The sequence below is a fragment of the Pollicipes pollicipes genome, unplaced genomic scaffold, assembly GCF_011947565.3.
Source record: "Pollicipes pollicipes isolate AB1234 unplaced genomic scaffold, Ppol_2.1 Scaffold_6686;HRSCAF=7923_pilon_pilon_pilon, whole genome shotgun sequence".
Lineage (NCBI taxonomy): Eukaryota > Metazoa > Arthropoda > Thecostraca > Pollicipedomorpha > Pollicipedidae > Pollicipes > Pollicipes pollicipes.
In genome coordinates, this window is record NW_023596921.1 from 39,638,561 (window position 1) to 39,663,876 (window position 25,316).

Sequence of the window (25,316 nt, forward strand, 5' to 3'; positions counted from 1 at the left end):
AGCAGGACAGGACAAGACAGGACAGGACAGGACGGGACAGGACAGGACAGGACAGGACAGGACAGGACAGGACAGGACAGGACAGGACAGGACAGGACAGGACAGGACAGGACAGGACGGGACGGGACGGGACAGGACAGGACAGGACAGGGCGGGATAGGACAGGGACAGGTGTAAAGGGAGGACAGGAATGTGGGCAGGGGCAGGGGTATGAGGAGGATTCGCCCGATCCTCCTCCTCGGCAGACCTCGCGCTCCGGTTTCGGTGCTGTGGTTTGGTTTGGTTTGGAGTGGGGGTCGTGCTGTTGCCACGACGTGACGTGCTGACGGTCATTTGAGCTTGGCGCGTTGTTCTGTGCTAGCTCGAGCTGGTACTGACTTGGTGCCGTCGCCTGTTCTATGAACGCTGCACATTTTGGCTCGCCATTCATTCCAAATGGCTTTTGACGATGCCGTACGGAAACGTTGCGTTCTGCTGTAACCGGCTTGCGTTCCTTCAATCTCGTGTATGGATGCGTCTCAGCTGCACGAAGCTGCTTCGGCGCGGCAAACTGGCCCGGAATGAGATGTTCCGTGTCCGGCAGGGTACCGTTACGTCCCTCTGGAGGACGTGGAGGGTAACTCGCTGAGCCCGGCCTCGCTCTTCGTGCACGTCAGCGTGCAGTGAGAGCCGGGCTGCCGTCCAGCCGGGCCGAGCCGTGCTGCCGTCCAGCCGGGCTAAAACCGCGCTGCCGTCCAGCCAGGCCGGGCCGCCGGTCGCCCTCCGAGCGGACGCCGCCTGCCGCCGCTCGGGCAGCTCTGGGGACGGGCCGCACCGTGCGAGCCGCGCTGGTGCGCCGCCGGCTCCAGGAGACGGTCAGCTGGTTTGCCGGCCCGTGCTCAGGCGCTTAATGCTGGCGGCCCGCGCGCAGGCCGAGACACGGGGTTCTATGACGCTCATGTGTGTATGTCTGTGTGTGGGGGGGGGGGATCAGGGCTCCACGCGGGTGCTGGCTGCGGGACTAGTGAGGCTAGGCGACCTGCCAGGTCACGAGGCCTGCTAGGTGGATCTTGCACAGCGCGAGGTGCTGCCGCCATCTGTGTTTCGCCGGCGACTCTTGTGGTGGGATGTGCGCACATGGGCCCGTTGCAGTTTTTATGTGACGGAGAACCGGGCCATTTTATACTTTGTTACAACCTGCGCGTCGGAAGCCAATCAAAAGGAAAGGCAACTGCTGTTTGTAGTGCGAAATGAGATTTTCGCCAGGATGTTCGCGTTTTGAACGCCGGCATGTGTTATTACGGCTTCGCGCGAGCCGCTCCCGCCTCTCCGCTGCCGTGCGAACTCATGTATGCATGGCTGCGGTGGCCGCTATCCGTAGTTAGTTTTACCTGCCTGAGTCCTTCGGGGTTGCCGCGGAATGACTGCTTCTCGACGCCAGCGCTGCGGTACTGCTGGAGCCGGCGCCCGTTTCACTGTGTGACGTTGGTGGGTTACGCTGGCGCATGGCCATTGTCAACTGACGGCAATACATTCCTGCAATGCTGGTGGCGTTTCCGAGAGCGCTGGTAGGTTTTGTCCAATATGTATGCATGGAAGTCATGGATTTCGGCGCCCGCTACAAATGCGCCTGTGATCTTGTCACGGACACTCCGAATGAGCAGCGAGCCTACATCTGTCGTCACGGTGTTATATCAAAGAAGCTGCAGACTCGAAGGGAATTAAAAAAGTCAACTGTTAATTGGATTTCATATATTAATCAGAAAAACAGGCTCAACATCAACACGCACGCACGTCTCATCTCAGCAAGAAAATACCGGATCGATGCGTGCCATACCAAGCTGCCCACGTCAACCCCCAGAAGCACCGATCCCATCTGATGCAAACGGGCTTCGGTGACCGTAGACGCTCAGCGGCCGGCCTTATTCAAATACAGCACAAACATCGACACTTCAAAACAGCACCAATGATATGCAAACAAGCCGGGAGTCTGCACCACCGCCTCTCCGCATGGCCACGGACTGCTGGCGACAGTCGTGCATCGAGGGAAGCCCAGTCAGGTATATCACGCGGAAGCCTTTGTCGTGGAGCAGTTTCTGACAGCGGCTGCGAGTGAGGCGGAACCTCCACTGATCTTGTGTTTCTGCATCAGCATCTTACTGCGCGGCATGCATCCAGCAGTCGCAGGTGATAGAGCGTTCGCTGATGTCATCAAAAACGCCTATCGGTCCTTGGAATAGCTCCGGCGGCGGGGCGCGCGAGCCGTTCGCAGGACTCCCCCGGCCAAAACAAACAACGCTCAGTTGATCTTGCCTGTCGCGAAGCTCCACGTGTGTATGGTGTGAAATCCCGAAGCATGCATGGTGAGCGACGCTCGTCTGCTCACCTCGCCGCCGGGACTTCTTAGAAGCGCAAGCGGAGGACGCCTTCTCGCTCCGGCCGGCAGCCCCGAACCCCGCCGCCGCCGCCGCCGCCGCCGCCGCCGCCGCCGCCGCCGCGTCCGGCGTCAGTCGGTGACGGAGCAGCCGAGCCGAGCCCAGAGAAGCGGGCCGCGCGGCAGCCGCTGGCTATCCGTCAGCGGCAGCGGGCGCCGCTCGGCCAGCAGACGTCGGAAGCGCTCGTGCTCGCTGCGGTGCCAGCTGGCCGCCTCCTCGAGTCGCGCCGCCACGAAGTCGAGCAGCGTCGGGCCGCGTGTCCACGAGCCGGCGCGCAGGCGGGCGCTGTGCCACGAGCGCAGCAGGAGGCCGGCCGGCCGCCGCTCGGGCGAGCCGCGCCGGCTCTGGTACGGTGAGCTCGGCGCCGACTGGCTCGAGCCGCTCGAGAGAGTGCGCAGCGCCTGCCGCAGCCGGCGCAGACCGGCTCCCGGCCGCTCCGCGCCGGCGCAGTCCAGCTCCTCGGCGCCGTGCGGCCCCGCGCAGCCCTGAACCTCAATCTGGATCACGTGCTCGCGGGGCCGCCGTCCGTTTTTTGACGGTTGTGCCGGGGACTGGTCACCGCTGTTCTTCAGCGCGCTGTCGTTGGCCTCGGTTCTCTCTTTCGTTTTCGGTGGCTTCTTTCCCTTGACGCCGTTGTCACACTCGGCTTTCTGCCGTGTCAGCGTAGGCCTTTCCTTTGCGCTGCCGTGACTGCTCAGTGCGGCATCTGATGGCCTGGTGCGCTTGAGTTTGACCTGGGCTGCCTCACCTTCGGCTCTTGTCTTGGAAAGTGCAACGTCAGATTTGGAGGAGGGAACCTTCCGCAACTGCACCAAACCAAGGGCGGGAGCTTTGACGGCCAACGTCGCCACCGGACCAGGATTCGCTCCTCTTTTCACTGGCTTTAGATTCATGATCATTGAGTTGAAGCTGCTGGAAAGACGCTCTTCCGGTGTCTTTACCGCTCGCTGGTCGGGACTCTCCTTCCCAGACGACACCGATGTGGAGGTAGATGAGGGGGCTCCAGGCACCACTGGCTCCAGCAGGAAGTTCTGACTGGGACTAACTCGCCCGGGCGAAGCCTTCTCTGCCGACAGCCCATCAACGAGGATCGTTCTTTCTCCACCCAGCTTAGCCTTTTCTGTCGTCGACTCGCCGTCGTCGGTTGTCCGACGTCGGCGAGCACCGATCGGGCTCAGCAGCGGGCTCGATTGACCGCCAGCAACGCTGGATGGCTGACTGTCCGTCTGCTGGTGCCCTGCGCCTGCCGTTTCGGGCGACAGCGAGCCTCCCGCGGCTTCCGGCACGGTCGGCGTCTTAGACCGGCGCCGCCGCGGAGTCGCCGCCTCCAGCGACGCAGAGTCCCCGCTCTGTTTCGGCTGCGAGGCTGCCGCGACGGAGGCTTTTCCAGTTTGCTCTGCTGGAGACGGAACCGGTTTGGAGTCGCTTTTGACCTGTGCTGCTTGTGACGCGGCCGGTTTGGAGTCATTGCCGGCCTGTGCGCCTTGTGACGACGTTGGTTTAGAGTCGCTTCCCTTCTGCGCCGGCTGTGGGCTTCGACCAGCGCTGGGGGAGCGCGATTTGGACGGCGACTTACGCGGCTTCCCATCGGAGGCCGACTTGCCGGACGCGTCGCTGTCCAGCGGCGGCTGACGGCCGGCTGGTTCTCCAGCAAGACCGGGCGCAGCCTCTGCCGCAGCACCAGTCACTGTCACGCTGGGCGTCCGGGAACGAGACGGGATGGAGAGCTTCGAGCCGGAAGACCCTAGAGGTCGGGCCTCTGGACCCGGAACGGTGGCGGGGCGTGGCGAGGGGCTCTTGGACTTCGGTGGGGGCTCGCCCCCGGCCGCCAACGGTGACGCCGCCCCGGAGAGGCGTCGGGGTGATGGGGTCAGCTCTTTGCCAGCCGCAGACCGACGCCGCCGGGCGTTGGGCTCACCCGCCAGGCCGCCACCGGGTTCGGGCGACGGTGTCAGCAGCCGCCGATCCGTATCGCCGTCGGCAAGCGCGGTCGTCGCCTCCTGCATGACCCGGTCGCAGACGGTGGCCTGTCGACCCGGTGAGCCGGCGCGGCGCGGCGGCGCAGCCAGCGGCGACGGCGTCTGGCGGCGCGCCGCGTCGGCGGCCGCCTCCTGCAGCAGCCGCGGCACCGGCTGTGTCACGCTGCCCCGCCGCGAGCTGGCCGGCGAGCTCGTCACCTTCAGCACCATCTCGTCCAGACTGCCCTGCTGCTTGAGCGTCTTCACGTCGTCGATGCTGATGTAGTGTTCCTCCTTGCTGGCCTGCTGCACGAGGCGGCCGCGCGCGCGCTTCAGCGATTCCTCGCGGCGCAGCGAGCAGACGCGCGCGTGCTCGGCCGGCCGCGGCCGCGCCTCGGGCCGCAGCAGGCCCCGGCTCGACTCGTCCTCGCTGCTCGAGTCGGCCTCGTCCGACAGCTCGGGCGAGGTGAGCGAGGCGCAGGCCGACGGCGAGCACAGGCCGACCGAGGCCGCCGAGCCGACGCGCGACAGCACCAGCTCGGCGCTGCTGTCTGAGAAGGCGTACGGGCTGTCCGGATGATCCACCCAGCGGCCGACGAACTGCGTCAGGTTGAGCTGGGCTGCCTCGAGCGGCGCCTCCAGGCTGGCCAGCGACGCCTGGCGCGAGCGCACCTTGGAGGGCACCGGCGCGTCGCGCATGTTGAGCCAGCGGTGCGCCAGCGCCTGCTCGGACGTCAGGCGCTTGCTGCGGCAGGACGGCGCGGTCAACGGCCGAGGTTATGGCCCGGATCCGGCCCACTGCACCGGCAGATTTGGCTGTAATTGGCGGGACATGGGCCTGCCACGCTTTCGCCATGCCGAATACTTTCGGAGACAAAAAGCGTCGATCTAACGAACGAAAACCGATGCGAAGCCAGAGGCCATATGCGATGGCACGGGTCGAAGCACAGCACGGACATGACAGACTGTCCGGACGATAAAGAGCTGACACGAGCTCGATGCGAACTTCGCTCACCCGTTTCGACACCCGAGCTGTCATATTTCCACCAAATTCCGACTCGCCAAATGTAGATCAGACCATGGTCTCCGACGATAAGGCAGCGGGCTCCACTTTGGCAGTCAGTGAGTGTCACTGACAGGAGGTGTGGCAAACACATCCGCCCCCAGCCCTCTAAAAAAAGGCAGAACGTTGTGCCAGAGCCGCCCTCGCTCAGCGCCCAGGCCGCCGACTGTTACCTCTTGTCTTTGATGAGGATCTGGGCGATGAATTCCTTGCACTCGTCGCTCACATCGTCGAACGCTTCGTCGTCGAAGTCGTACTTGGCGATGGTGACGTTGGCCATCGTCTCGCAGTCCGTGTCGCCCATGAACGGACTGAGACCCGACACCCTGTGGAATAGCCTCAACGTCAGTGGCCCGAGCACCGACTTGTGGGAGTGTGACGACGCGTGGCAGCCACGAGGCGACCACTTCGTCGCTAAAGCAAGAGCTCACTGCTGCGCGAGACGCCCACGGATGTGCCAGTTTCCACTGAGCGCGAGGGAGAGCGTAAGGGAGCGGAGCTGAACTGAGCAGAGCGTGAAGGAGACCACCGTAAAACAACACATGGTCAAAAATGCGGATATTTTTGAAACTGGCCGGCTGGAATCAAAGTGACCAACATCACCCAAGGCACTTTTAGTTGAACAAGGACAGAAACGGCAGCGAGCGCGTGGCCCGGCACGTTTCAGAGGCGGCCGCAGTTTTGGCCGCAGCGAGGGAGGAGTTAAGTCCAAAGCAGCGGATGGCGAGCTCGTGGAGCGTTCGGAGCGGCCGAGCGGGAGTGTGCTGCCAGATGTCGCCAGCTATCTCCCGACACGGCTGCTGGCGACGCGGGACGGCCATCTTGGCGTTCCTATTTACCGATCCGATAGGCTAATTGCCAGCGGAATGTGAGCAAAGTTAGCGCGGGCGGCGTCCCCGCCAATCGGCGGGAGCTTTTTGACGGGGCTGTGCGAGGATGGATCCTTTGCGAAAGGTGCACGAAGACCTCTCAAAAACACAAGTGTGAAGGTTTTCGGGTCCAGGTACTTTTAGGTCGTTGGCGGAGGTAATGTGGCAAATGCGTCCAAATAAAAACGACAGAAAATATCAGCGGTCACATAGCGGGCGGGTTGACGGTGGGCGGAAGCACGTCCCCAACACCAGACGACGCACTCACAGGACGTAAGCGATGACGCCGACAGACCACATATCCGTGGGGTAGCCGATGGCGTCGAAGTTGACCACCTCAGGCGCCACGAACTCCGGCGTGCCGAACAGCACCTGCAGCTTCTTGGTCGGGTCGTACCGGCGCGCCAGGCCAAAGTCGATGATCTTGATCCGGTTGCCGGTCTTGGACAGACAGAGTATGTTCTCCGGCTGGGGGATGAATGGTCAGATTAGCCTTGGCTGCGGGCATCTGATGGTACCGTAGAGGTGGCGCCTGGCGGCCATCACATCTCTGGAGCTGTGTGTGGCCGGCGGACTCCGCAGCTCGCGAGAACGATGGGGAAGACAGACAGCAGTTGTGGATAACAAATTCACGTAGGAGAATCCCTAACCGAATTGCAATGGATCTGCAGATCTTGCACAGCGTAAGCCCGATGCGTGCTGTGATATCGTTCGTCACAGGCTGACCTTGCAGTGGAAACCGGCATACACTATCATTCACGGCAGCACTTGTCATGCCTCAATGCAACTTCTAACAGACACAAAACATTGCATTCAAACAGCGCTTCTTCACACATAGCATATTACGTAAGCATTTGTACGCCACTGCATGCGTCGGCGTACGGCTCATGCGTTTCACTTTAGATGTACCCACTGCAAGGTGAGAAGTTTGAAGGTCATGCTGGCTGTGATCATTCTAGTTGGTGCGCCCCAGAACGCCAATATCATCAATATCTCGGCTGAAGGATCCGAGACCCTTACTTATGATGTTGCGTACTTAAGACCTACTAAACGTCAGCGGATCTCTCATTAAATGCTGCGCTGGCATTGGCCGTCAACGGCGCGGACGCACACATCCGGCGCCCAGTCAGCCACTGCTAGCACCCCCGCCCCGGGCCGCCGCGTGCGCGCCGCGCGCTCCTCGCGTGGCGCCGGTCGGTGGTATTATTAGCCGGCGGCGGGCGGCGCGCCGTCGCGCGCATTATGAGTAGCTCTCGTTCGCGGTTCGACGCGCGCCTGCCAGCGGGTGGCGCCGGCGGGGTTCCGCGCACGCCCGCCGCGACCGAGGCACGCCGCCGCCCGGCGAAAACTGGGGCGGCCGACGCCAGGGCACCGACCACTGGCGGCGGTTCGGTCGGAGGTGTCAGGCGCCTCAGGTGTTGGACTGTGTGGTGCTGCGGGCTCGGCCGGCGGGGCACGAGATGGGTCATGGCTGTCAATGGTGCGCGGCTCACTGGAGAACGGAGCGCGAGGGTGGGCAACGTTGACGCCTGCCTCACGTTGCTTTATGTGTTGCATGTCGGTTGACCTGTCACGATCCGGTTGACCTGTCACGATCCGGTTGACCTGTCACGATCCGGTTGACCTGTCACGATCCGGTTGACCTGTCACGATCAGGTTGACCTGTCACGATCCGGTTGACCTGTCACGATCGGGTAGGCCTGTCACGATCCGGTTGACCTTCACGATCCGGTTGACCTGTCACGATCCGGTTGACCTGTCACGATCCGGTTGACCTGTCACGATCCGGTTGACCTGTCACGATCCGGTTGACCTGTCACGAGCTGATTGACCTGTCACTTTTTTAGCTGTCACGTGGCAGTTGACCTGCCGTGTGCCAGTTGACCTGTCAGTTAACGCCGCTGCGTACACACTGACCTTCATGTCCAGATGGAGCACGTTCTTCTGGTGCATGAAGCCGACGCCGGCACACACCTGGCGCATGAACATGGCACAGGCCTTCTCCGTGAGGATGTAGTCGTCCTCGATCACGCGATCGAACAGCTCGCCACCCTCCACCCTGAGGACACACGCACATGGTGCCGGGGTAATATGTACTCCGTAACATGGTTGCACATTAAATAAGGCAGGCCATAGAGGACACTGTATGCCACGGCAGCGACCACGGAATGCATGAAACCCATCGCACTGAGCGTGTCGCCAACGCAGAAAAAATAATTTCGCTCTAAGTCACCTCAGCCTACCGGGCGGCAAATGGCGCCCGTCGAAGTGTCCGCGACTTGGACTGCCGCCCCCGGCCGCTACTGCCCAAGAGACGACCCCCAGCTCACAGTTCCATGACGAGCGCCATCTCCTTGCCGCCGTCGAAGGCGTCGTAGATCTGGATGATGCCTGGGTGCTGCAGGTAGTTCATGATCTCCACCTCACGCTCCACGTCGCGTTTATCGTCGCGGCGTGGCGTCGCCACAAACTTGGCGGCCAGCACGAGGCCGGTGGTCTTGTCCGTGCACCGGTACACGATGCCGAACTTGCCCCTGGCGGCGCGTGGGAATGGCTGAGCGGCGGCAAAATGGGCGCAGCGGCCCTGGATCCACCTCAGCGCAGACACAGTTTACTTACAGGCCGCTAAAATCAACACGCGCCGCTGATGGCGACAGTCAGACCCAAAAAGTTCCAGCAGCAGCTACAGTCAACCGTGAGCAGCGCGGGAGGCGGTGGCAACCAGCGGCATCCGTGCCGGGGCTGCAGCGTTAGCCGCGCTCCGTCACCGCATAGGCGGGGCCTGACCCGTGACCCCGGATCGCCGGCGCCCGGCCCGGCGGTGCGGATGTCGGCCGGGTCAGGCCGGCAGCGGCTCCCGGCGCCGGGCGGCACAACTGTCACAGCCCGGCAGAATGCGACCAAGGGCAGGAGCACCAATGTCGGGCGAGCCGGCGTCGGCAGCGCTGCCAGCTGGGCTCGGGCGCGCGGCGGCGGGGCCGATCGAGGCCGGCAGGTGGAGACCTGGAGAAGGCAGCTGACACTGCGGCGGAGGAGACTGAGGATCACACGGCGGAGGGGCAGGTCGGCACCGGCAGGCGGGGACCCGGAGAGGGCAGCTGACACCGTCATGCCCTCTGAGACCTCTGAGACCACCCACCTGCCGATCTCCTCTCCCATCGTATACATCTCCCGGACCTCCGCATTTCGGCGCACCTTCACGTCTCGCGGTGGAAACGGAAGGGCCAGCTCTGGAAGCGATGCGCGACGTTAGCGGCCGTTAACTGAGGATCGCTGCCGCCGCCCCTGGCCGGACGCCAGAGGCTGACAGAGATTCTCTGTTCGTGGCTCGCACATCACAAGGGACGGTGCAAAACATGTAGAAGCGAAGCGTGTGCTGTGAAGACATGCTGATCGTGATTGGCGGGGCCGATGTTGTAATGGTCCCTGTGCGACCTCGGTACCGGAATGTTACACGCTACGAACAACTTGATCAACATCGATAAAAAGCTACGAACATCACACCATTTTACGGGATTTATCGTCCAGGAGCATTGAGTGGAGCACTGAAACGGAATGGAAACAAACCAATCAGACCATGACGAATTTACCTTGAAGTGGGAGGCTTTCATCCACAAATATGGACATCCTGAAACAGACAGCTCTGGTTTAAAACCTGACGATATGACGATCACCAGAACAAACATTTGGGATCATAGTGCGATCCAGGCGACGATTATGTGTCGAGATTCAGGAGCAGCGAACACTGTGCGATCTCTGCGCTCATCGCCGCAAGGGTCAAGGACCGCTAAGCGAAGCAGCAGTCGAAAAGCTTGGCTTTTCGCGTAAAGATTTTAGCAGAAAACTTTTTCATTGTACATGAAAGACGCCGGTGCCACGGTACCGACGGCGGGTAATGAAGCGGTGACAGGCGCCGATGATGCGATGCTGACAGCCGGTAATGAAGCTGTGCTGCAGCAGTGACTGGTCTGAGCAATCACAGCCCTGCCGATGACAGAAAATATCGGCCTATACTGGACCCATAGTCGGCTTGAGCCGGTGCTGGAGCCGTGCGAACTTTGCTGGTAGCAGGCGAGAAACAGCGCATCTAGGCAGGATACGGTGTCGGTTTTGAACAAGCACTCACTGTCAACATCAAGCATGCAGGTACAGCACACTCTAAGAACCAATCCAGAAAGCGGGACTGGCCCGTGGTGAAATCAGAGTAAACTGGGAACAGCTGGGAGCAGCATTTTGTCGTCAGTCAGCGCGCGTGGAGCAGGCTTTGATCAGTCCGATGAATGAGAGCATGTCTAGCTTTTGTTAGCGTCCAATGGAAACGAGCCAGTAGTGCGGCCCTGACGCTTGGCAGCGATCGAGCTCCGCATCTCGACTGATTAGCAGACAGACGCGGGGATAATGCCGCTCTCTCAGCGCGAGGAGTCGCAGCCAAGGCGGATGCCGAAACGGGGACCATGACCGAATCTTGCGGCGGCCCCGATCAGTCAGCGTGTTCAGCACGCTCAATGCATGAGACGGAGGTGCGACCGAAGTCCCGTCAGGAGTTACGTGCATGGCATGGAATGTGGACCGCGACGACGCTCGGCGGCGCTGCCACTCAAATGGACAGCTCGTGTATCGCTGGCCGAGGCGTGGTCACGTGGTCACATGCGCGAATTCTGACGCGACCTTCGAACTTGGAAACTGACGTCGTGTTGGAATCTGTTCCCCACTGCGGGGGCGGCGTGGCCGCCCGCACGGGGACTCTCGGAGCCGACCTGACAACGTCCAGCGTGCAGGCCGCCTTTGACCCGGCCGGACGTACCCCACAGCTGCTGCCGGTGTCAGCTACGGAGACGAGAAGGGCCATCCATGAACGCACGCCAGCGCGCTCTCCCATCGACACGCTGCAGCACTGGCCGAACCTCCCCTGACCCCGGCGCTGCGTGCGCCCCTGACGCGCGCTGCAGCGCGCCCGGAGGCGCATCGTGCGGGCGCCGCGCCGCGCAAGCCCGACAAAGACGCCGGTCGGCGCGACGGCCGCCGACGCCGCCGCCGGCTGCCACGTCGTCTTATTACGCTTGGACGGCGGCCAGCTAGCCGCATTCTTGGGCGGGCGGGCGGCCGGCGGCAGCCACGACGCAGAGGTCGGCCGCGCTCGGCGAACCGCCCCAGCGCGGCACGGCCGGCGGGCACGCACCGCGCGGGCGGGGCGCAAGGGCGCGTCTCGAGGGCACGTCAAGCTCGCGTGCTGCGCGCCCCTGCGTGCGTTGTCTGTTGCGAACTTTTGTGACGACCGCCCCGCGACGTTCCGAGCGTTCTCCGACGCGGGAAAGTTCTGAAGGCTCTCCTCCCAGGGAGAGAGGGCTCCAACGCTGGGTTCAGCGCATTCGCACCTACCCGGTCATTCTCGGGGGTGTGCCATTGGAGACATCCCCGATCACACAGGCCGGCGCCATCAGCAGAGGGAGACCAGGGGTCGGGGTCAGGGGGTGGAGATCAGGGGCTGCAGCCGTCACCAGAAGGGCAGTGGCCACATGAGCACGGCAGTCAGTCACCAGATGAGGTCACTGCTGGCCCCGGTCCACACCGCAGAGCTGAGTACACGACAGACCCGCCAACAACAGCACCGCCCTTTCCAAAAAGCCGCCCAGTTCAGGCAGGCGGCGGACATACGCCGCCTCCCTCCGCGCCAGGGCTGGGGGCGTCACCGCGCGGGGTCATCGGTAACGACTGGATGACAGTGACAGTGCAATGCCGCTCTCATCTGACGGCCACGCGGTAGTGAGTTTGGCCATCTGAGTGCCCGGATTGGTGACAGGTTACATTATGTGGGTCGTGTTTCGTGCACGTTGTTTGGTAGCGTAGTCAAGCGCGGCACTGGGCCAGATGCCGATGGCATCCATCACTCAACTTTACATGGTTTATGGAGACGTATCTTGGAATGCGGACAGACTCGCTTACGCCCCGCAAGGACGTTCATAAAACATCTTCACAAAACTGCAGAAGGGGGTCTTGTGTGACATCGGATTGGTTCAAGTTTTCTTCAGGGCCGTACGCTTGCCCCCCCCCCCCCCTCAGTCCTGAATTTGCGGAATTTAGTTTAGTTTCAACCAGGGATGTTCTTAGTGTCGGTTAGGGTGAAAGCGACACCATTTTGCCTACGTCTCGGCAAAAAAGCGTCTTTTCGCACTTTCAGGTAGCTTTCAGAAAGTTGTGACTCGGTTCTAGTGTTATAATCGACTCGAGCGGACTGCCGCGACCATGAGCAGAGGTCATGCACACCGTAAAATAACTGCCCAATACATTACGATCTCATTACAAACATATACGGACGGCGATGTGGGCTACCATGACGGACTTCTAACCAGACCGAACCCTGTACTAAGGTCATACGGCAGCTTGGCTGGCGGAAGGGAGGGAGGGGGGGGGGGGGGGAGAACACCGTCCGCGAGTACGGCTCGAGCAGGCGGAAAAGTAAAAGCTGTACGGAATACGACATTAGAGAACACGGTCAAGAACAGTAGACCGGAGAAATGTTCAAGACGGATAACGCATCTGCAAAATTATCTGCAGGTAAGAAGGGGATTGAAATAGGAATCCAGGTATTTCCTGGACCCTTCTGCCAAAGACGTGCCATCCAGCTCCAATGCCGACACAGTGGTGTGTGGCAGCATACGGCATATGCGACTTCTCACACACCACCTGACTCTCTTCTACATAAACCTAAGGCACATCTTGGGGCCGTAGACATAACACGTGTTACTTAGTAAGCCGCTTGATAAATCCCACTTGCGGTTCTCTGAGTCCGCTTTGACACCACCCGGTATGCTTAAGATTGACTGATCAGTCGCCGGGCAGTTATGAAACGTCATAATGCGTGGCTGCTGCACATACAAAATCAATGGCCAGTTCACGGCTGTCAAGGCGATAGCCGAGATAGAAGCTGACCTGAATAGTGATCTCAGAAACAGACCTGCCAATGACAACATTACGAATACAAATGGCAGCGTGATTGTCGAAACATATGATGTTAGTTGAATGGCATAATTTGTGAATGACAGCATGACAGCACTGAGTAATAATGCAATCATTGGTATAGGACTGGCAGGCAAACCAGGCGACTATCTACCAACTTTCCGCTATTTCTATGTTAGGACGCGTTAATGTTCCGTGTTTGTCGCAATGCACGGGGGAGGGGCAAACGGACGTCACGTTATGATCAGCGCAGGAATGCTGAGCACGCGTTACATGTCAGCGTCGCTCCAAGCAGGACTCGCGGCCATAGCTGCAGCTTGATACAACGCTGCGAATACAGGACGGCACGTCGTATTACATGAGAACGCCGACAAGAACCGGTCACAGGCGAATGGCGATGAGCCGCCTCTGCATGCCGGTCTTCGCACACGTCATATCAAATGTTTTTTTATTAACGGAGACATGCACCATTCCATTTAATCGAAATCAGGAAAAACGGGTGATATTAAGACGGGCGTTCTAAAGCTAATTACATTCTAGTACCATCATACAAATCTAAATAGTCCGACGTGGGAAATTCGAGTTGAACGAGCCCGATTCTACAATCATGCAACTGACTTAGCATAATTTCACACCACTGGCATTTGGTCGGCTGAAAATACACCGGCGCAACCATGTGCGGTCGACGGCCACCCCCGAACATTGCGCTGGTTACAATTACCTGGTATCGTGCCAAGGCCAGGGCTGCAGGCGGAGCGCCGGCAGCAGGCGCCCGTCCGCCGGCAGGAGAAGTCACGCCGCCGGCAGCAGAAGTCGCCGCGCCGCGTCCGACGGCGAGCCCCGATCGGCAGTCGACGGGTGCCCGGCACGTCCGGGCGACGGTGCTGCCACGCAGCGGCGGAACAGTTGGCACCGCGCCGCCGACGCCACCTCCTGGTCAGCGTCCAAATTACCACCCCCGCCGCCGCGCATCGCAAACAAACGGGCGCGCCCGGCCCGCCATCTGTGATCGCGGCGTCGAACTGCGCCGCCAACGAGGTGAGATGGGCTGGACGAGCTGGCCGCCTTCTCAGAACTTTTGCGATCCCTCATCCGTCATCATGTCACCCTCCCCGAGGTGTCTCTATAAGGCATCAATGTCAGCTGAAAACCGTTATTGCCCAGCGCTCGGTACGTTCAAACCTTCTGGCACTGGCCGCTGCGTAGGTCTAAAGCCAAATGTTAGGCGGGCCCTCGTAGCCGTTGGAGAAGGTCCGTCTCAGTATTTCCACCTCTGCACATTTACTATGCACATGATCACACGATCTAACCCATGCTCTCATTACGTCCCGTTCCAGGACCATCCAGCAGTCATGGGCTGTGTGCAGTGACCGACCTCAGCTCCCGCTGCTGGCTGAGTGCCTGACAGCTGGCACGGAAGACATGCGGTTGCACGAGCCTCCGGGGCACCCATGTGTACTCCTTTCAACTCCAGTCCAGCATGCGCCCTCTCCCATCTCACACCTTTCGAGATTTTTTCGTGGCCATGCGGGTCGAAGGGTTCGACGAGAGTAACGTCAAGTTGTACTTTCAGGTGCCCCGACAGCGCGATCCGTGGTGAAATGTCAGTCACCTTAGCAGCATCCCGACGCATTGCAAGAACACGAGAAGTGTAGCGGAAGGTCGTAACAAATGTGTATTTCGTGCATATTCAAGGACACCCTGTTAACTTTCTTCAACGGGAAATTGCAGCTCGGTACTTTTCTGCAGATTGGTTGGTCCCAGAGTGAGCGGGTGCCGTCAAAAATTGCCCGAGAACTCCTCGGCGCCGAGCGTGAATCTTCGATAGCAGTTGGGCCGCAGCGGGTTCGGCTTCGGTGTCGCGCCCAGCGCCTGGCTCAGCCTCCACAGATCCCCGAGCCATTCAAAACACACCACGTACAAAAAGAGCGTGATACAATCTTCCACCAGCCGTAACACGAGCCTTCCCGCACTCTCCAGGAGCGAAACAGCCCACCGCTTCCAACGAACAACGGTCTTAACGCGCTGCTCGAACCACAGACTGCCCGGTAGGCAAGGCAGCACGGCGACCGAGGTCACCACTGGGTCACGGAAGGTCACGCCCAGTAGCAGCAGGAATAGGCCAGAGGTCAGGGCCAGGTCGGGGCCGAGCGGAGTAAGGCCGTCCTGCACCGCGGACGTCAGCGCGCAGGAGGCAAGAATACTCAGCGGCAAGACCAAGATGAAGCGTACGGAAATCCGGTAGGCGATGGAGACGAGGACCAGGATGTGGGAGAAGCAGAGTCCGGGGTTCTTCAGTCCGCCGAAGTTGAAGTTGTTGTATGGGAAGAAGAGAAGCGATGTTTCGGCGAACAAAGCCATGTAGAACGGGACGAAACTTGGGGTCAGAAATGTGTTCGCGCAGGACCACACCATGAAGACGACGGTATCAGCAGAGCAGCTTCACAAGCTGCTCCGCTAATATCCTGCAGTACGATGTGACTGAAGCTTTGAATTTTTGAAAACAGAAATACAAGCAAATGGGGTTAAGCCATGTTTGCAGGTGACGCAACGAATTTGCTAATTAGCCAAGAATGTCGACGGCCACAACTCTACATGGCTGACACAAATTTCGGATGGCCGAATGAAACCGACTGAAACAGCGGCAAGAAAGTCGCATGTTCTCTGTCTGTTGGTTTTCGAATCCCTCTCGCGACAAAATGCACCACGTCACTTCCATCACGGCGGGCTCGCGATGCACTGATGGGCATGTCCAGCGTGACAGCTGGCGCGAAGTAGAGTGTAGAAGATATTGGAATCATATCAGACCGGTTGCACACATATCGCTAAAACCTAAGCCCGGCTCACTTCCATTTGGACCAAATATCATGCACCGCGGTGGTGGAACATCTGAAATGGAATCCTGCCCCCGATAGTCCACCAGTCGGGAATTACCTTAGGACGGATGCAAGCAATGACAAAATACTACTCACTGCTGTCTACACGTAAAACGAGGACTTCTTGCTCCATATATTGCTCAGGTATACGGGCGAATCATCACCAAGCCTTCATTTGTCATCCTAAACCTGAGCAAGCAGCCAGTTTCGGCCCAGGCTCCCGACATTAACGCAGCAACAGCATTCGTCACGTAACCCACACCGCAGTAACAGTGGCCGGCCACTTCATCACACCCAAACGTACGCGCCTCCCCCGCCCCTCCCCACCTCATCACGCGGCCAGCGACATCACTGGAACCAGCGCGCGCCGGCGGCCGGCGCCGCTGCCAGCTTCTGCCGGTACTTGTCCACCAGGCTGGTGAACTTGACGTCGTCCGGCCGCTCCTTCTGACGACTCTTCACCGCCTTCTTCTTCTCGCGTCGCGAGTTCTTCTTCTGGAAGCGGTGCAGTGAAATGCATGAAACACGGCAGGCAGCGAGGCATTCTGACAAGGATGCAGTTAAAATAATCACACACGTTTCAAAAGCATAACCTTTATGAAGACGGTCCCCGATAAAATGCCAACCAAATCCGCGGAAACATAAGGCCATAGTTATGACAGCTGAGTCTGGAGCTGCCATCACTACACAACATGTAGAGCATTATGGATGACAGGTTTCGCGTCAAATACAGTGCTAGGCAAAAGCGGTGCCACTTAAGTACAGAGAGAACAGCGTGGTGAAAGACGAGGATTGAATACACCTTGAACTGACATGCATGCTGCAACAAGATCACGGCGTCATGATGAGACATTAACACTGCTCTTACACTTCGCACTCAATCATAACCTTATCAAATTAAGCACCAGGTCGAGCCCCCCCCCCTTCCCATGTGGGATTCTCCCCACCTTGTCGGCGGTGGCCGGCTGCTCCCAATCTTGCACCACGTCCCGCTTCTGGCCGGCACGCTCGCGCCGCTGGCCGCGCCCGCCCGTCTTCAGCATCTTGCGCGTGATGGCCTTGGCGTTCTCCCTCGCGCCGGCGCGCTCCTTCAGCTTCGGCAGCGCCTTATTGGCGCGGTCGGCGGCCATGCCGGCGTGTGCGGGGCGGGCGGGCGCAGCGGCGGCGGCAGCGGGCCCGGGTCGAGTCCGCCCGGCAGCAGCCGCCCGCGCCCGCCTGCTGCCGCCAACGGCCGCCGCCGTCGGCGCCGGCGCCGCCTGCGTGTTCATCTGGCGACTCTTCTCCTCGCGGCGCCGGCGCGCCTCCAGTGCGGTCCGGTTCTCCACGGCGAACTCGACGATCGGCCGCTGAAACAGCGCGAGAACGTGAGGGGCCGACGCTGAGGGCGCACGCGAACGTGAGGGGCCGACGCCACGGGCGCGCGCGAACAGAGGGGCCGGCGCCGCGGGCGCGCGCGGACAGAGGGCGCCGACGCCGCGGACGTGTGCGGACGTGACGGACCGACGCCGTGGGCGCGTGCGGAAGGAGGGACCGACGACGCGGGCGCGCTCATGAGGAGACGCTCGACTACACGTGACTCAACAATGACCGAGGCCCAGATCCACGGCTGGTGGAGGACCACGGCGAGCAGACCTAGCGCGCAGGCAGCCAGCGGTCCATCGGACTCATCAGTGACACGCGCACCTCTGTTCTCCGGCTGGTCCTCGGAGTCCCGGCAAATGCCAGGTGAACTTAGCAGCAAACATCGAGACAAACAGTCAACGGCCTGATCATATCGCTGCTGAGAAGACAGTCGTCTACTTATGCGATTACGCATTAAACTGGGCGGATGATTGTGCAAACGAAATCTCCCCAGTGCCGGTAGCTTGGACCTGGGTCGGCTCCCGGCAGTGGGCGGTCCTCCACGTGTTCACTAACGCATCATCGCCGTCCAGAGTGATACCAGTGCAGAGACCCAGCGTCACAGGAGCGAGGAAACGTACCCTGTTTTGCGTGAATATCTCCGGGTTATTGTTGATGTTGCGCAGCGCCGCCAGCGACTGCTCGTGCTCTGCGAAGGTGACGAAGCCGTACTCCTTGGACTGACCCCGGGGGTGGGAGGTCACGTCCCTCCTGTCTCGCATCACACGAGCCTGCCAGAGAGGGCGCCCTCTTACTGAAGAGCAGTCGCCAATTCACTGGCGACGGCAAACAATCAACTGGCGCCCGCTAGCGAGCAATCCGTGCCAGGGAATGCAGTCTTGCTTCACACTGTTTGCCAACCCCGAACATTACGGTACCAGCAAAATATGTAACATACTTACGTTAACTTCTGACTGTAAAGCAGCATCGCATCATACAGCGGTCAATAAAACCAAACGACAGCTCTTCCAAAAAAACAAAACAAAACAAAAAAGATAACGTTTTTGAGCATGATCAAAATTAATGCAATGAAGATTAAATCGCCAACTTATGTTATGTTATGATACACAACTTGGGCCGAAAAGTCGGTGCATTTCTCCCTGCAGCCCCCTCAGGATTTTGCGTTGGTAACTGTATTGACATGGGCATAGGATATTTAATTTACCTCACAAACGAGTCAATCATCGCTTGATTAGTGCTTGCTGCACTGCCTGTTGTGTGTCAGTAGTGCGTTACACTAAACCAGCTGCCTGCCACAACACACCAAATGCAAAGCGAATCGTGCGACATTTGCAGCCACCTAAGCCGCGCACGACGAGCCGGGCCACCCCTCAGCAGTGTACGGCCGCCGCCGGCATGCGGCCGGCCGCGCCCGGCGCGACGGCCGCACCTCTGTGATCTGAGCGCCGGCCGGCGCGCCGCTCTGGAAGATCTGGCGCAGCTTCGCGTCGTCCACGTCCGCCGGCACGTTGTGCACGCACAGGCGCACAGTCGACACGAACATGTTGAGGTTCTTCAGCATCTTGGTCTTCCACTTCTCGAGGCCGATCCGCTTGTTGAGGTCGGCCCTGGAGACGCCCTCGGCGGCCCGGCTGCCCTCGCGCACCACTGGGGGACGGCAGCGAGCGCTGGGAGGCGTCCACACGACAGCTATCGATGCCGGTCGGCACATGGCGAACGCGCTGATCACGCTCCCAACGGAGAAGTTCAATGTCCAGATGTTTAGAGAGATGCATTGACAGTTAGTAACAGTATGCACCATGTTTAGACTGTGTCACTGACTACCAGTGGGACAAGCAGCCGAAGCGCTGTTAAATATTCACATTATCCTTATACTAGCGAGGCCAATAAGCTTCCAAGCAGTGGACTGCAGCTTGTATGGATTGCTTGTCAACTGGCCAGTCACTTCTCGGGCTATTCTTGTACTATAAGACCAACACGATTCGTCTTGCGTCATACTCGCACTCGCATAAACGCATTCGAACTAGATCGATGGGTGCGCTACTTGAACCACAAATCCCAAAAAGCACGGCAAAATTTGCGCCCTATTTCCTGATGCTGAGCTGACCACCTCGCACGACACATCCTGGTAACGATAGAACACGCGCAAAATCCGCCACGCCGCGTACACCAGGAGAAGCACGTGCGACACACCCCGGTCTACTTACGTCCCTCGCGCGCCAGGTAGAGGTTGCGCCTGTCCTTGCCCTGCACGGCGCGCCCCTTGTCGAGCTGACGGCGCTGCTGCAGCTCGCGTCGATCGACGGCCGGCAGCACCTCGATGCGCCGGTCGTCCAGCGTGAAGCGGGCGGTGTTATCGGGGTCGGCAGCCGCAGCCAGCGCCGCCTCCGCCTCCGCGCCGCTCTGCAGACGGCGGACGGTGAGCCCGGCGGACGCCGCACACACGTCAGCGGCCCGAGGCGGCTCAGAGGCCGGTGCCGGGGCGGGGCGGTGCAGGACCGATGGTGGCTATACAGGTGGTGAGCCCGGCAGACGCCGCACACACGTCAGCGGCCCGAGGCGACTCAGAGGCCGGTGCCGGGGCGGGGCGGTGCAGGACCGGCGGTGGTTATACAGGTGGTGAGCCCGGCGGACGCCGCACACACGTCAGCGGCCCGAGGCGGCTCAGGGGCCGGTGCCGGTGCCGGGGCGGTGCGGGGCAGGACCGGCGGTGGTTATACGGGTGGTGAGCCCGGCGGACGCCGCACACACGTCAGCGGCCCGAGGCGGCTCAGAGGCCGGTGCCGGTGCGGGGCAGGACCGGCGGTGGTTATACAGGTGGTGAGCCCGGCGGACGCCGCACACACGTCAGCGGCCCGAGGCGGCTCAGAGGCCGGTGCCGGTGCCGGGGCAGGACCGGTGGTGGTTATACTGTGTGTCCAACTGGACAGTGGTCACATCCTAGCTGTCTAACAAACTACCCCGAGGTGTACACGGGAGTGAAGATGCCGCGACGACCCGCCCGACAAATATCTGCGCTTTTCAGCTCTCCTTTACAGCTCTGCAGCCGGCAACTGGGGTGGGCAAGCGTTCATCGTACAGCTACATCCCAATCCAACGCCCAGCTATATGTTGGAAAACGATGACACTTGCCGAGAAGCAAGAATAGCCAGGCCATCCCTTCACTGCGGTCTGTCCACAGCCCCGCAGGCCGTCCATACCTTGAATTGTACGAAGGCTGTTCCACGCGGGTGCTCCGTCAGAGGATCGATGCAGATGAGTGCGTATTTCACGCGACCAAACTGAGAAAACAACTCCTTCAGTGTGTCCTTGTCCGTGTCGAATGACATGTTTTTAATGAACAGCGTGGTTCCTTCGCTGACGTCGCTCTTTCTTTCGCGTTTCTGTTTTGTGAAGTTGGCTTCTACTTTAGCCGCACCATCGTCCGACGCATTGTCTTCTGCGAATCCATCGTCACCAGGAGAGTCGTCGTCGCTATCTTCACCTTCCACGCCGGAATCAGCGTCAGACCCCGGCTCGGAATCGCCGCTTTCAGCGCCCTCATCGCTCTCTTCTTCATCCGAAGAGGACCCACCCTCTTCGTCTTCTTCCTCCTCTTCTTCGCTTTCGCCATCAGAGGAGTCCAGTGCGGCGGAGTCTGGGTTTTCGGATGACCTGAAACAGCGTGGAAATACCTCACACGTGCCCCGCTAGAAACCACGAAGAGATCCTGCACTGAGACGCGGGGAATGAAAGGGGCTCATCATAAAGACGCTCTCTTATACAATCACTGAACTGGCTTGAGAATCGGAACCGGAAATCAAAATCATATATACCACAACAGGGCTTCAACATACCAGTTCTTGCGGCAATGTTCCTGATGACATAATTGCCAAGCGCGCCTTCGCCAAGCGCACCAAATGCCAGACAGACGCCTCCGCAGCGGCACATGCGGTCACACCTGAATGGGAGGGGTGCGGCACCGGGAACGCTTGGGTGGACGGAGCTGTGTCAGATCTGTACAACATAGCACGTGCTGCGCATGCGATCCTAATGTTACCCGCGCCTGTGTATTTTTGGCACCTGTGAGCGATGGAGCCGTCGTCTTCCTCTTCTCCGCCCTCGTCTTCTTCGTCGACGTCTTCGTGCGTCCTCTTGCGTCCCTTGCTGCTGTCTGGAGCGGGTTTCTGTGCAGCCTCATAGCGCGCCTTGTCTACGGCCCAGTCCACCACGATCGGGCGACCTGGCGATACAATGTCATGTGGCGATTGGAGCGTGGTCGAAACTCGGCGGGTTCACGAGGCCTTGCTACGATTTAAGCACTTAAAATACAAGCGGATTGAAAAAGGAATTTGTATTTCAGCTTTACTTACATACATACATATGTAAAACTCTCCACTTTAAATGGAGAGTTTTACATATGTATGAGGTTTTCAACTGAAACAGCAATCTTGAAGACCATCCGGTGCAGTTCACAGACCTTCTCATCTTAAGACCTGAGCCCTTCTTGTTTCTGCGCTATACGCCCGGGAAGATGTGCACTTCTTCGGGGAGACTGCTTCAGAGTCACCTAGGTATCCACAACGCCACTGAAACGCCATTCAAATCCTGCCATTCCATTGGGCATGCAGCGATCAAGACCAAGAAAAAACGTACTTGTTGACCGGTTCATATCTGGCGCTCGTGTGCACGATTTCCAGATCTTTCAGGTCAATGGGCTCTCAATGTTGTGCAAGGTACGATAACGTCATCAAACAATGACGTATTATGTGGCATATTTACTTAACAGAGAAATCGTGTCATCTGGGGCAGCCTTTTCCACTTACAAGCATAACAATAGTCACAAGTGAGCTTATTTCATCACATCTAATGCTCGCTTCATTATCTTCAAATGTGGAACATTTCCTTTTATACTAATTACTAAACACGTTTTAAGATTAATCTTGCTCTGGCGCCGTGGGACAGTTCGTGCCCCAACCGTACATTTACGAGAACATGATTCCGAGGTCCTGTCGCTAGACGGCGCGGGCCATTTTGCGTGGGTACTTTATATTTACGCATTAAATGCACAGTTCCAACCCCACAAATGTACCTCAAACCACAGCATCCTCCAGTCTCGCTTGAAAAATATTCAGGTGAATTTGGGTAAATAATTAGTCACGAATTTCATACCCAATGTCACGCCGTTTAAAACACAAGCCGACAAAACACTAGGCCGGAAGCTGCACACAAACCCAATGTTTGGACCATGGTCAGAGCTCTACTCACTGCACTGTGCCTTCACCTGACTTACCCAAGAATGGTTTAGTATTGTGCTTTCTGATGGCCTCTTCCGCGTGCTTTTCATGCTTGTACTGGATAAAGCCGCATCCAACGAGCAGTCCATTAGGCTTCTTCAGCAGCTTTACTTCCATGACAGGTCCCAAGGTTGCGAAGTGCTTTCGAAATGATTCCTCTGTAACCTGGTGCACACAGTATGTTACCATTGGGATCACATCACTATACCATTGGTATCACATGTGGTGCTACAATCTTTACCACATAAGCAGTTGAACAATACCCCACATAGACTTTCAGCAACTCAAATTGATGGGATAGATCACAACCATGTCACATGAAAGAGTGCAAGCAGATCTTATCAAAAATGTGTGCAAGATGCATAGTCATACCTTGAAGGACAAATTTCTGACAATGAGTCGGCCCTTTTTGTTTGGAAGAGCATGGTGACTGAATGCCTCCGCAGCCACACCGCTTGCCAGTTTCTGCTTTTTGGGAACAGGTTTTTCCTTTGGTTCAGGATTTTCAGAGCTTTTTTGTGTGACTTCATTTTTATTCTGCTTTTGTTTTTGCTTTCTGTTTGAAACAGACACTTTAAGTTTGTTTCCCCTAATGGTGGCATCTTGCAGCTCCTCAGCAGCTGTGTCAGTATCTTCAGGCAATGCATATGTCACAAATGCATATGCAGATGCCTCATCTTTCGCTGAAACAAACATGTGTGTCAAAATGAGAGTAGAGGTGATTTTCCTTGACTTAAAAAGATATCTGGCATGATTCATATGACTCCTACATTCTGCTGCATCACCATGGAGATACAAATACCCAAAAATGTGTGAAACAATTCAATGAAAGATCAAGTAATAACTGCCAACGAATAAATGGCCATGATCAGCCATTACCATGTGGCGTACATGAAACTAGGCCAGAGAGGCTAAAGGTAAGATTTATAATAAACATAGATATGACACCAAAACTACCATTACCTTTCACAACAAAGCATTTCTTGATCGGTCCTGTTTCACCAAATACATCTTCAACTTCTGCTCGGGTAGCATCCACAGGAAGATTCCCCACATAGAGGGTTGCAGACTTCACCTTGGAGGCCATCACAGCTTATTGTAGCATTTGGTGGTGACTTAGTTAATCAAATGGCTATGAGAAAGGGAAGATAATGTCAGATATGATAAAACACATGACATGTACAGAATTGCATTCATTGTTAATCCAACTTGTGGTTATGCATATTTGTGATCTGACCATAAGCACACAATCAAAATACAGAAGCCAAGAAGAATTGCATATTTCTTTGTTGTTGGAAAGTATGGAGAAGAAGAAAACAACCCCAGAAAGGGGGAGTTTGGTAGCCCTTCTATATCCAACATATCTAGTGCAATATTGGGTTTTTCAGTCAGGTGCATTGTCCCCAGCTAAAGCAATCTGATCGCTCAGGCCATAGCTGACAAGCACAACAGGCAGTATTTCATCTGAACATATTCTTCTTTTGGTAAGGTAAGCTAAGCACCTATACAGAACACACCCTTAAGAACAATACAGATAATATGAACTTAACGCTTGAGAGATTAACGCCTACCGATTAAGATAAGCAGTGTGGTGGACTGGGTGAGTGCGTGGTAATTTACAAATGTAACCAAATCCGACTACCATATGCAAATCAGATTTGACAGAATGGTGCGTTACACAGATTTTCCATATTTGTTTAAAATTCATCTCAGTGTGCCACTGCTGACTGATTTAAATGAGATCGAGAACCTCCAAATCCCCAATACGCACGTGGTGGTCTTAAGCCCCTCCAGTTTGAGCACGCTTGGGTTTGGCGCAGGTGACAGCAAATGTCAAAGGAAACCGGCGTCCCAAGAAGAAAGGCCCCAAATTTATCATGACGTAAATATGACGCATTTGGAAATAGTTTTACGAAAGGATTGAAACACGACACTAGGATCACTGTGAAAAGACTGTGGTTCAGACTTTCATCATCATAGCGTGTGTTGCCTGTGCATGACTTTGTGATTGTGCACATGCTGTTGGTGTCGCACGCAGTATTGGCTTGCATGGTGGCTGGTCGTGGACACCGTTGTTGCTGCATGCTGCATGCCCTTATAATAGCTCTTAAGGCTCCATGCTGTGTATGGCTAGTTTCCAGCTAACGAGTCCATCGCATGTGTTGCGGAAAATGAGCGTGTAGTTCGACGGTGTACTACTTTCTGAATAAACTACAGTTTGACAGTTTTCACAATATGGTGTGTTGGTATATGTACAGCGTTTCGGCCAGCGAAGTCCCGGGCTGTTGTCATGTGCTATTGAGTCACGAGAATAGCTGGATGCTGTTTGGCGTCGAACCACGTATGTTTCACAACAGGAATTCTCTCCTTGAAATTGGTGGGATTCGAGCCAGGGTCTTCTGATGGTGAGAGAAGGACTTGAGAGTTCTACCAACTGAGCTAGCCGGGAGGGAAAGGCCGTTTAGATACTAGCCTTCTAGACGACGGCAACAGTTTGAGCAGTAATTATGTCAGACGTTGTTGGCAACCCGGGGCGTTATT

At 57.7% G+C, this 25,316-nt stretch overlaps 4 protein-coding genes across 11 annotated transcripts in view; 1 reads left to right on the plus strand and 3 right to left on the minus strand.

Moving 5' to 3' along the window:
• The window catches only part of LOC119108627 (1-phosphatidylinositol 4,5-bisphosphate phosphodiesterase eta-2), a 32,308-nt gene extending 30,782 nt beyond the window's left edge, over positions 1–1,526 (plus strand). For all 8 annotated transcript variants that reach the window (XM_037232230.1, XM_037232231.1, XM_037232232.1 and 5 more), the window contains one exon: positions 584–1,526. In XM_037232230.1, coding sequence (XP_037088125.1) covers positions 584–666 — 83 coding nt within the window. In that variant the 3' untranslated portion in view covers positions 667–1,526. The remainder of the gene's footprint in view (positions 1–583) is intronic.
• Positions 879–14,068, minus strand: LOC119108301 (serine/threonine-protein kinase HSL1). Its single transcript, XM_037231876.1, has 11 exons — positions 13,983–14,068; positions 13,535–13,589; positions 9,895–9,932; positions 9,444–9,534; positions 8,635–8,838; positions 8,222–8,363; positions 6,573–6,772; positions 5,609–5,761; positions 2,766–5,117; positions 2,587–2,699; positions 879–892 (listed from the first exon to the last, which is right to left on the minus strand). The coding sequence occupies exons 2-11, from the start codon at positions 13,567–13,569 to the stop codon at positions 879–881; spliced, it is 3,342 nt and encodes a 1,113-aa protein (XP_037087771.1). The 5' UTR covers positions 13,570–13,589; positions 13,983–14,068.
• Positions 14,069–16,258: 2,190 nt separating this feature from the next.
• LOC119108629 (uncharacterized) lies at positions 16,259–17,293 on the minus strand. Its single transcript, XM_037232236.1, has 2 exons — positions 17,085–17,293; positions 16,259–16,632 (listed from the first exon to the last, which is right to left on the minus strand). Exons 1-2 carry the CDS (start codon positions 17,265–17,267, stop codon positions 16,486–16,488), a joined length of 330 nt encoding a protein of 109 aa, XP_037088131.1. The 5' UTR covers positions 17,268–17,293; the 3' UTR covers positions 16,259–16,485.
• An 85-nt stretch (positions 17,294–17,378) lies between these two features.
• Positions 17,379–24,544, minus strand: LOC119108302 (RNA-binding protein 28; the record flags this gene model as incomplete). The annotated part of the gene is made up of 10 exons (XM_037231877.1): positions 24,526–24,544; positions 23,739–23,907; positions 23,148–23,458; positions 22,772–22,940; positions 21,562–21,721; positions 20,700–21,153; positions 19,707–19,902; positions 18,929–19,146; positions 18,120–18,269; positions 17,379–17,483 (listed from the first exon to the last, which is right to left on the minus strand). Coding segments are annotated over exons 2-10 (1,887 nt in total), but the record flags the coding sequence as incomplete, so codon positions are not given.
• Between the last annotated feature and the right edge of the window lie 772 nt (positions 24,545–25,316).

Coding starts and splice junctions, on each gene's coding strand:
- LOC119108301 (XM_037231876.1), bottom strand. CDS start 13,569: ATGGCCGCGAGTCCTGCTTGGAGCGACGCTGACAT. Junction 9,535..9,894: donor TGAAAGCCTCCCACTTCAAG/GTAAATTCGTCA, acceptor CATCGCTTCCAG/AGCTGGCCCTTCCGTTTCCA. Junction 5,118..5,608: donor ATCCTCATCAAAGACAAGAG/GTAACAGTCGGC, acceptor GTCCTGCCGCAG/CAAGCGCCTGACGTCCGAGC.
- LOC119108629 (XM_037232236.1), bottom strand. CDS start 17,267: ATGGCCGCCGACCGCGCCAATAAGGCGCTGCCGAAGCTGAAGGAGCGC. Junction 16,633..17,084: donor AGCCGGCCACCGCCGACAAG/GTGGGGAGAATC, acceptor CACCGCTTCCAG/AAGAAGAACTCGCGACGCGA.